Source organism: Tyto alba, unplaced genomic scaffold (genome assembly GCF_018691265.1).
Source record: "Tyto alba isolate M040663 unplaced genomic scaffold, T.alba_DEE_v4.0 Super-Scaffold_24, whole genome shotgun sequence".
Lineage (NCBI taxonomy): Eukaryota > Metazoa > Chordata > Aves > Strigiformes > Tytonidae > Tyto > Tyto alba.
This window is the reverse complement of record NW_024881298.1, coordinates 212324-223636: the sequence shown is the minus strand read 5'-3', so window position 1 is coordinate 223636 and position 11313 is coordinate 212324. Positions and strand designations below refer to the sequence as shown.

Below are 11313 nucleotides of genomic sequence, written 5' to 3'. Positions count from 1 at the left end.
CCCCAAATCCCCCAATTCCCCCAGTTCTCCCCCAGTTCCCTCCCAGTCCCTCCCACTTACTCCCAGTTCCCCCAAATCCCCCAATTCCCCCCCAATTCCCTCCAGTTCCCTCAGTTCTCCCCAAATCCCCCCAATTCCCCCCAATTCCCTCCCAGTTTCCCCCAGTTCTCCCCCAAATCCCCCCAATTCCCCCCCCAGTTCCTCCCCAATTGCTCCCAATTCCCCCCAGTTCTCCCCCAATCCCCCCAGTTCCCTCCCAGTCCTCCCCAATTGCTCCCAGTTCCCCCAAAATCCCCCCAATTCCCCCCCAATTCCTCCCAGTTCCCTCCAGTTCCCCCAGTTCTCCCCAAGTCCCCCCAAATCCCCCCCCCCCCCCCCCCCGTACTGCCAGCAACACCAGAACCCTCAGGGCGCCCCCCACCATCTTGTGACCTTTGACCCCTGGGAGGGGGGACACACACGTCAATCCTCGAGGACCCAGGAGTGGGGGGGGGGGATGGGGGTGGGGTGGTGAGAGTGGGGGAGGGGGTGTGCCCCCCCCCCCCCCCTCCCCCCACGCTCCCAGTGGACCCGGGCGTCCGGGTGGGGGAGGGGCGGGTGAGTCACAGCAGATTCCTGAGTGGGGCGTTACTGGGAGGGCCCTTTTGGGGGGGGTATGGGGGGTGGGGACGGGACAGACGACATGGGGGTCCCCCCCCCCCCCTTACGCAGTTCAAGGGCCCGGCCCCACGCAAGGAGGGACCCCCCACCACCACCCCCACGCGGGGGAACCCCTCCCCCCACTCAGGGCACCCAAGTATTCAAAGAGCCCCCCATCTGGGGGACCCCCCACGCGGGGAAACCCCCCTCCCACTCAGGGACCCACCCATTTAGGGGACCCCCCCCAACCGGGGGACCCAGGAATCCAGGAAACACGCCCCCACCCGTGGGACTCCCCACTCAGGGGATTCAGGAGTCTGTGGGAACTCCCCACCCATGGGACCCCCCACTCAGGGGACTCAGGAGTCTGGGGGACCCCTCGCACCCCAGGGAACCCCCCCACTCAGGGCACCCCGCCACCCAGAGGACCTCCCACCCGTGGGACCCCCCACTCAGCGGGGAGCCAGGCATCCGCGGGACCCCCCACCCAAGGGACCCCCCACCCAGGGAACCCCCACTCAGGGCACCCAGGCACCCGAGGAACCTCCCCCCAACTTGGGGGACCCCCCCACCCACCCAAGGGACCCCCCCACGCGTGCGGGGTGCCCCCACTCACCTTCCCACGTCAACAATGAGCAAACCAGGAATTTTTTTGGGGTGGGGGGGAACAACAACCACACCTAGGAGGGGGCGGGGCTACACCTGAGGGGGGGGGAGGTCATCACCTCGCCGTGGGCGGGGCCACAGGGGCCACCCACCCCCCGTGGGTGCTCCCCAGGGGCGGTGGGTGTTCAATGGGGGTTGTGTCCTCCCCTCCCCCACCCCTCCCCACCCGCCTCTTTCCCCTCCCCCACCCGTGCGCCTGGGGCCTCTTGGACCGGTTCAATGGGGCCTTGTTCTCCCACGCACACCCGGACGCCTGCGTCCCCCGTGGGGGCCCCCCCTTCCGCCCCCCCCCCGCCCACGCCTGACCCCACTGACCCCCCCCATCCCCCTCACAAGGGACCCATTGAGGCTGTTCCCAGGGTGGGGACGGTGTCACCCCACCCCCAGCATCCCCCGTGGGTGCCCCCCCCCCCCACCCACGCCCGACCCTGTCGCCCCCCAAGGGACCCACTGAGGATGTTCTCAGAGTGGGGTGGGGTGGGCTGGGGGGGGTGTCACCCTTACGTCCCCTCTCAGGGCGGGTGACGCTTTTCCCAAGCGTCGGGGTGTTGCCACCACCCCTGGCAACCCCACTACAGCCCAACCCCCCCATGCATCTGTGTGACACACCACACACACACCCCCCCCCCCAGGACTCAGGCGTCCACCCCCCACGGCCACGGGGAGTTCCTGGGGTGGGGGCCGAGTGGAGCAGGGGGTGGGGTCGGGTGTAACCGCCGTCGGATGGTGCGGGTGCCAGGCAGCAGCCGGGTGTAGCCCAGGGGTGGGTGCCGAGTGTTCTCTGGGTGTAGAACAGGGTGGGTGCTGGGTGTAAGCGCTGTAGGGTAGCTCGGGTGCCAGGCAGCAGCTGGGTGTAGCCCAGGGGTGGGTGCCGGGTGTTCTCTGGCTATAGCACAACGTGGGGGCCGGGTGTAACTACCATAGCATGGGGTTGGTGCCAGACACAAACCAGGTGTAGCCCAGGGGTGGGTGCTGGGTGTTCTCCAGGTGTAGCCCAGGGGTGGGTGCTGGGTGTAAGCACTGTAGCGCAGTGCAGGTGCCAGGCAGCAGCCGGGTGTAGCCCAGGGGTGGGTGCTGAGTGTTCTCCAGGTGTAGCAGGGGCTGGGGGCTGGGTGTAAGCGCTGTAGCACGGTGCGGGTGACAGGCAGCAGCTGGGTGTAGCAGGGGGTGGGTGCTGGGTGTAACTGCTGTAGTGGAGTGCGGGTGCCAAGCACCGACAGGGTGTAGCCCAGGGGTGGGTGCCGGGTGTTCTCTGGCTATAGCACAGGGTGGGGGCCGGGTGTAACCACCATAGCACAGGGTGGGTGCCAGACACCAACCAGGTGTAGCCCATGGGTGGGTGCTGGTGTTCTCCGGGTGTAGCCCAAGGGTGGGTTCTGGGTGTTCTCTGGGTGTAGCAGGGGCTGGGTGCTGGGTATTACCACTGTACCACGGTGATCTCCGGGTGTAGCACCCGCCGGGTGTTGCGCGGGTGTAACGCGATGCCCTCAGGGTGCCAGCTGGCGCTTCGCCAGGTGTCGTCTGGTGCGGCGGCGCAGCGGCACCCGAGCCGGGTGTCCTCCCAATGTAGCACAGCGTAGGAGCTGGGTGTTCACCGGGTGTAGGAAGTTGGCAGAGCGGGTGTTAACCGTGCGTGCCCATGGCACACCGGTGCGAGGGGGTGTGTGTGTGGGGGGGGGGGTGTGGGGGTGTCCCGGCATGTCTCTGCCTGTTGGCGCCAGGCGGTGACACCCCACGCTGCAACGGTGACGCTGACAACCGTTCCCTGTTCCCCACCCACACACCCACACACACACCCCCCTCCACCATGTCCCCCCTTCACGGCGCCGGGGCCACGTGACACGCGTGTCACCCCTCACATGTGTGTGTGTGTACACATGCACAGATGTTGTGCTTGACGGGGGGTGGGGGGGTGTGTGTGTCTTTATTGGTGTTTCCGTGGTAACATGTCCTCCGTGGTGATGTGCCCTTCTGCACGGGGGAGGGGGGGAAGGGAAGGAATTTAGGGGACACAAACGTCCGGGTGCCCCCCAGCTGCCCCACCCCAACCCCAAACCCTCAGCGGATCGACTGATGGGTGTCCGGGTGTTGTCGTCCCTGTCCCCCTCCCTCCCTCCCCGGAGGACCAGGCCAGCCCCTCACCACTCGCAGATGTACACCCTCTCCTCAGTGGTCGTGCGTGGGGTGGGGGATGGCGGCGGGGGGGTGTCGGGGGGCAGTGAGGGGCTGGGGGGTCCCTCGGTGACGGTGAACTCGTCCACGCGGAAGAGCCAGCGCCCCGGGATCCCCACGTTGCTTTTGTGGCCGATGCGCAGCACCGCCGGCGAGCGCGAGCCCGGGATGTTGTAGTAGTGGATGTCGTCCCCGCTGTTGAACCCAGCCTGGAGGCGGGGGGGTCAGGAGGGGGGGGGGGGGTCGGGGACACGGAGGGGGGGGTGACAGAGGGGGGACGAGGTGGGGGCAGGAGCCATCGGGGGCCAAGGAGCCGTGGTTCTGCCCCAATCCCCTTCACTTTGGCCCCAATCCCCTTCATTCCTGCCCAAATCCCCTTAATTCTGCCCAAATCCCCTAATTCCTCCCCAAATCCTCTTAATTTTACCCCAAATCCCCTTAATCCCACCCCATATCCCCTTAATTCCACCCCAAACCCCCTTAATCCCACCCCAAACCCGCTTGATTTCACCCCAAACCCCCTTGATTTCACCACAAATACCATTTACTCTGCCCAAATCCCCTTAATTTAAACCCAGATTCCCTTAACACTGCCCAAATCCCCTAATTCCTCCCCAAATCTCCTTCATTACACCCCAAGCCACCTTTGATTTCACCCCAAACCCACTTGATTTCACCCCAAACCCCCTTGATTTCACCCCAAACCACCTTTGATTTCACCCCAAACCCACTTGATTTCACCCCAAACCCCCTTGATTTCACCACAAACCCCCTTGATTTCACCACAAATACCATTTACTCTGCCCAAATCCCCTTAATTTAAACCCAGATTCCCTTAACACTGCCCAAATCCCCTAATTCTTCCCCAAATCCCCTTAATTCTACCCCAAATCCCCTTAATCCCACCCCAAACCCCCTTAGTTCCACCCAAAACCCACTTGATTTCACCCCAAACCCCTTTGATTTCACCACAAATACCATTAACTCTGCCCAAATCCCCTTAATTTAAACCCAGATTCGCTTAACACTGCCCAAACCCCCTAATTCCTCCCCAAATCTCCTTCATTACACCCCAAACCCCCTTGATTTCCCCCCAAATCCCCTTAACTCTGCCCCAATAACCTAACTGCACCCCAAATCCACTTAATTCCACCCCAAATCCCCTTGATTTCACCCCAAATTCCCTTCATTCCACCCCAAACCCCTTTAATTTCACATCAAACCCCCTTAATTTGGATTAAATCCTCTCAATTACAACCCCAAATCCCCCTAAATCTGCCCAAACTCCATAATTCTGCCCTAAATCCCTTTAATCCCACCCCAAATCCCCTTAATACCACCCCAACCCTCTAAAATCAGTCCAACCCCCTTAATTTAACCTCAAATTCATTTAATTCCACTTCAAATTCCCTTATTTTGGCCCAGATCCCCTTAATTTCACCCCATATTTCCTTAATTTGGCCAAAATCCCCTTAATCCCACCCCAAATCCCCTTAATTTGTCCTAAATCTCCTTAATCCTACCCCAAAACCCCTTAATTTGGTTCAAACCCCCTTAATCCCACCCCAATTTGCTTTAATATGTCCTAAAACCCCCTAATCCCCTTAATTTGGCCTAAATCCCCTTAATCCCCCACCAATCCCTTAATGTGGCCTAAATCCCCTTAATCCCACCCCGAATCCCCTTAATATGTCCTAAATCCCCCTAATCCCACCCCAAAGCCACTTAATTTGGCCTAAATCCCCTTAATCCCACCCCAAAACCCCTTAATTAGGTTCAAATCTCCTTAATCCCACCCCGAATCCCCTTAATATGTCCTAAATTTCCATAATTCCATCCCAAATCCCCTTAATCCCACCCCAAACCCCCTTAATTCATCTTAAATTCTCTGATTTCCTCCCACCCAGGCAGGTGGCCCCTGTCCCACGGGGACAGGGGGGAACACCGGGGTGTCCCCCGTGTCCCCAACACCCACCTGGGCCGGGATGCCCCCCAGGCCGGTGTGGGCATCCCCGGCGTTGGAGATGCCCGTGGTCCATTGGATGTCACCGTAGTTGAACATGACGAAGGAGGTGGCCCCATCGGTGGCCAACACGGCCTGGAAGGTGTTCACCTGCGGCGGGGCGGGGGGGAGGGGGGAAGAAGGAATGTCACCGTGTCACCGCGTCACCGTGTCACCGCGTCACCACGACCCCCCCCATTGCTGTGGCCCCCAGCTCTCTCTTTCCATCCCCGTGTCCCCGTCTCCTCGTGTCCCGCACAACATGGCCCAACCCCACCTCCCCGTTCACTGTCCCCGTGTCCCCCGCCATGTCCCCCCATCCCACCTTGTGACCCCTCCCCATGTCCCCCCCACCACCACCATTCCCTGTGCCCCGCCCCCTTGGGAGGTGACGCCGCGATTGGAGGCCACCAAGGCTGAGGGGGTGCGGATCAAAGATGGTTGAGCACCCCCTTTGTCCCCCACCTTGTCGGAGGCGGCCCCGAAGAAGGAGACGCGATGCCAGGTGGCCACGAAGGCCCAGGTGGGCCGGGGGGCTGGGTCAGAGGGGGCCACCGCGGGGACAAGGTCACGAGCCAGGCGGGCCAGCAGCTCCGGCTCCCGGCTCTGCCGGTAGAAGACTTCTCCTCCCAGTCTGGTGTCCACGTCAGCCCAGTATGGGGCCACGAAGGGGCGGTGGCCGGGCAGCGGGAAGGGCTGGGGGGTGAATTCGGGGACTCCTGTCCCAAACGACACCACCCCGTTGTTGTTGACCTGTAGGAGACAACCAGAACCCCCCCCAACAGTGACCCGCTCCTGGCGCGCGGCCGTCACCTGTGGTGGCCTTCAACTGTGGTGGCACCAAGCAGGGTGGCCCCCGGCAGGGATGTGTCTTCAACCACGGCAAACCCAGTCGTGATATCTCCAATCACGGTGACCCCCCAACCATCTCAGCTCCCAACTGGTGGCTCCCAGCCAGGATCCTCTGATCCATGGTGGCCCCAACCATCTTGACCCCCAACCATGGTGGCCTCCAACCGTGATGTCACCTACCCATGGAGCCCCAAGCCTGGTACATCCAACTTTGGTGGCCCCCAACCATGGTTTCACCAACTATGGTGGTCTCCAACCATGGTGGCACTCAACCCATGGTGACCCCCAACCCCTGGTGACCCCCAACCCCTGGTGACCCCCACCCAGGGAATCTCCACCCATACTGGTCCAACCCATGACGCCTTCACCCACAGTGGCCCAAATTCATGGTGTCCCCAGCCCAGGCCACCTCCAACCCCGTGATGTCACCCAACCACGGTGTCTCCAACCCACAGTGTCCACAGCCCGGGCCCCCCCGAGCACCCTGCCCCACAGCACCCTCCTGCCCCATCATGCCCTGGGACCCACATAGAGGGAGTGGTGGGGTTGTCCATAGAAGGAGAAGGTCTCCTCGAGGATGATCTTGGGGCTCATCCCGTCGTCTTCACGGGGGGTGGCCTTGTCCCCTGCGCTTGACCCGAAGGGGTAGAGCAGCTCATCTGGGGTGGGGGGGGTGGGGGGCACCCATCAGGGACCCACAGCGAGGAGTGGGGAACCTCCACGCCGTGGAGTGGGACCCCCATGGTGGCCCAGACACTATTCCTCCCCCCCCCATGTCGCTATGGGACCTTCCAGTATGAGTGTGGGACCTCCCAAAAGGGGTATGGGAACCTCCCAGTATGGGGCTGGAAGCCCCAGGGTCACCCTGGGACTCCCCACTATGGGGCTGGGACCCCCAGGGTCACCCTGGGACCCCCCACTATGGGGCTGGGACCCCCAGGGTCAAACTAGGACCTCCCACTATGGGGCTGAGACCCTCGGGGTCACCCTGGGATGTCCCCCAGTATGGGACTGGGACCCCATGGGATCATCTAGGACCTCCATGTCCCGTGGGTGCCCCCCCATGTGTCCCCACTCACCCGGGGGTCCCATGGGTGCCCCCCACATGTCCCCACTCACCCGAGGCTCTTGTGGGTGCCCCCCATGCTCCCACGGTGTCCCCACTCACCCAGGGGTCCCATGGGTGCACCCCATGTGTCTCCACTCACCTGAGGCTCGCGTGGGTGCCCGCCACGTTCCCACGGTGTCCCTGCTCCACTGGGGGTCCCATGGGTGCCCCCCACATGTCCCCACTCACCCAGGGGTCCCATGGGTGCCCCCCATGTCCCCAGGGGTCCCCACTCACCTGGTGGTCCTGTGGGTGCCCCCACATCCCCACAATGTCCCCACACACCCAGGGGTTCCATGGGTGCCCCCCATGTGTCCCCACTCACCCGAGGCTCTTGTGGGTGCCCCCCAGGTCCCCAGGGGTCCCCAGTCACCGGTGGGGATGAGGAGGAGGAGGAGGAGCGCGGGCAGAGCCTTCACCTGCCCAGGCCTGGGGGAAGGGGGTGGGGTGGGGGTAAGGGGCACTCGGCCCTCCTTCATCTGTCTGTCCGTCCTTCATCCATCCATCCATCCATCCATCCATCCATCCATCCATCCATCCATCCATCCATCCATCCATCCATCCACCCATCCATCCATCCATCCCCAGACCTTTCTCCATCCACATCTCCATGACCAGATGGATGGAGAAACCCTTGAAGATCTCCTGGATTTGTCCACCTAATCATCCATCCTTCTTCTGGGGATCCAACCACCCAACTGTCCACCTATTTCTCCTTCCACCCACCCAACCATCCGCCTCTCTCCTTCCTCAATGATTTTCTCCATCCATTCTTCAACGGTTTCTCCACCCAACCCTCCACCTTCAGTGGTTTCTCCATCCATATCTCCAGGGACGGGTGGGTGGGGAGGCCACCAGAGAAGTTCTTTGGTTTCTCCATCCATCCATTGACGCTTCTTGGATGGATGGAGAAAGCATTGAAGAACTTCCTTGATGGTTTCTCCATCCATCCATCCATCCATCCATCCATCCATCCATCCATCCATCCATCCATCCATCCATCCATCCATCCATCCATCCATCCATCCATCCATCCATCCATCCATCCATCCATCCATCCATCCATCCATCCATCCATCCATCCATCCTTCATCCATCCATCCGTCCATCCCTCTGTCCGTCCATCTGTCCTCCATCCACCCCTCTCCCCCCTCCCTCCCTCCCTCCATCCGTCCACCCCTCACCCTTCCATCCCTCTGTCCCTCCCTCCCCCTGTCCGTCTGTCCCTCCACCCCTCCCTGTCCCCATGGACACCTGTCCCCATGGCCCTGTGTCCTCCAGGTGTCCCCATTGCTGGCCCTGTCCCCTGTCTGTCCCTGGCCCCTGCCTGGCCCTGTCCCCAGCAGTGTCCTTGTCCCCATGCCCCCATGTCCCCCGTGTGTCCCTGTCCCCTCCAGATGTCCCCTGCCTGTCCCTGTCCCCACGGATGTCCCTGTCCCCATGTTCCTGTCTCCTGCCAGTCCCTGTATCCATATCTGTCCCTGTCCCCATGAGTGTCCTTGTCCCCATGCCCACATGTCCCCTGTGTGTCCCTGTCCCCTCCAGATGTCCTCTTCCTGTCCCTGTCCCCATAGATGATCCTGTCCCCATATCTGTCCCTGTCCCCATGTCCCTGTCCTCTGCCTGTCCCTGTCCCCATGCCTGTCCCTGTCCCCATATACATGTCCCCTGCCTGTCCCTGTCCCCATGTCCCTGTCCCCATGAGTGTCCCTGTCCCCAGGAGTGTCCTTGTCCCCATGCCCCCATGTCCCCCATGTGTCCCTGCCCCCTCCAGATGTCCCCTGCCTGTCCCTGTCCCCACAGATGTCCCTGTCCCCATGTCCCTGTCCTCTGCCAGTCCCTGTCCCCATATCTGTACCTGTCCCCGTGTCCCTGTCCCCATGGCCCTGTCCCCTGCCTGTCCCTGTCCCCAGGAGTGTCCTTGTCCCTATGCCCCCATGTCCCCTGCGTGTCCCTGCCCCCTCCAGATGTCCCCTGCCTGTCCCTGTCCCCATATCTGTCCCTGTCCCCTGTCTGTCCCTGTCCCCATGGCCCTGTCCCCTGCCTGTCCCTGTCCCCATGGATGTCCCTGTCCCCATGTCCCTGTCCCCATGGCCCTGACCCCAGGATTGTCCTTGTCCCCATGCCTACATGTCCCCTGTGTGTCCCTGTCCCCACCAGATGTCCTCTTCATGTCACTGTCCCCATGGATGTCCCTGTCCCCATATCTGTCCCTGTCCCCATATACATGTCCCCTGTATGTCCCTGTCCCCATGTCTCTGTCCCCCGCCTGTCCCTGTCCCCCACAGAGATCCCACAGGTGTCCCTGTTCCCATGCCCACACATCCCCTGCGTGTCCCTGTCCCCACTCTCACATGTCCCTTACGTGTCCCTCTGCCTGTCCCTCTCGCCCCATGCAGCTGGATCCCCGCCATCCATGTCCCCACTCGTGTCACGTGTGTCCCTGGCTCCATGGGGGTCCCTGTCCCTGTGTCCCCTGCGAGCATGTCCCCCTGTCTGTCCCTCTGCCTGTCCTTCCCCGCGTGTCCCTGCGTGTCCCTGTCCCCACGCACACGTCCCGTGGGCGTCCCTCTCTGTGTCCCCCCCACAAGCGTGTCCCCGAGTCCTCACATGTCCCTTGGCCCTGTGTCCCCCCATGTCCCCAAATGTCCCCCAGTGCCCTCCAGTGTCCCCCCCATCCCCATGTCCCTCAATGTCCCCTGTGCTGCCTAATGGCACCCCATATCTCACTGTCCCCCATGTCCCCTAATGTCCCCCACGTCCCTCAATGTCCCCCCATATCCCCATGTCCCCTAATGTCCCTCATGTCCCTCGTGTCCCCCCATATCCCTCAATGATGCCAATGTCCCCCAATGTCACCCTATATCTCCATGTCCCTCAATGTCACCCCATGTCCCTCAATGTCCCTCATGTCCCTCCATGTCCCCCCATATCCTCATGTCCCCCATGTCCCCCAATGTCCTCCATGTTCCCATGTTCCTCAAAGTCCCCAAGGTCCCCCCCGTCCCCATATCCCCATGTCCCCATGTCCCCCCATATCCCCATGCCCCCCATGTCTTCATGTCCCCCATGTCCCCCATATCCCCATGTCCCCCAATGTCACCCCATGTCCCCATGCCCTTCAATGTCCCTAATGTCCCCCCCATGTCCCCATGTCCCCCCATGTGGCCCATATCCCCCATGTCCCCCATATCCTCATGTCCCCCATGTCCCCCAATGTCCTCCATGTCCCCATGCCCCTCAAAATCTTCAATGTTGCCCCCATGTCCCCCCATGTTGCCCATATCCCCATGTCCCCCAATGTCTTCCATGTCTCCATGTCCCTCAATGTCCCCAATGTCCCCCCCATGTCCCCATATCCCCATGTCCCTCATGTCCCCACATGTCCCTCATATCCCCATGTCCCTTAATGTCCCCCATGTGCCCCATGTCCCCCGTGTCCCTATGTCCCCATGTCCCCCCGTGTCCCTGTGTCCCCATTTCCCACAATGTCTTCCATGTCCCCATGTCCTTCAATGTCCCCAATGTCCCCCCCATGTCCCCATGTCCCCCCATGTGGCCTATATCCCCCATATCCCCCATGTCCCCCATATCTTCATGTCCCCCATGTCCCCCAATGTCCTCCATGTCCCCATGCCCCTCAATGTCCCCAAGGTCCCCCCCATGTCCCCATATCCCCATGTCCCTCATGTCCCCCCATGTCCCTCATATCCCCATGTCCCCCATGTCCCCCAATGTCCCTATGTCCCCATGTCCCCCAATGTCCTCCATGTCCCCATGCCCTTCAATGTCCCCAATGTCCCCCCATGTCACCCATATCCCCATGTCACCCAATGACACCCCATGTCCCCCATGTCCCTCAATGTTCCCCCAT

The 11313-nt window shown here is 61.9% G+C and overlaps 1 protein-coding gene across 1 annotated transcript; it reads right to left on the bottom strand.

The window, feature by feature from the left end:
• Window positions 1-3443: 3443 nt before the first annotated feature.
• LOC122153828 (sushi, nidogen and EGF-like domain-containing protein 1) lies at window positions 3444-10813 on the bottom strand. Its single transcript, XM_042797185.1, has 5 exons — window positions 10543-10813; window positions 6860-6990; window positions 5945-6232; window positions 5453-5590; window positions 3444-3686 (listed from the first exon to the last, which is right to left on the bottom strand). Exons 1-5 carry the CDS (start codon window positions 10811-10813, stop codon window positions 3444-3446), a joined length of 1071 nt encoding a protein of 356 aa, XP_042653119.1.
• Window positions 10814-11313: the final 500 nt, after the last annotated feature.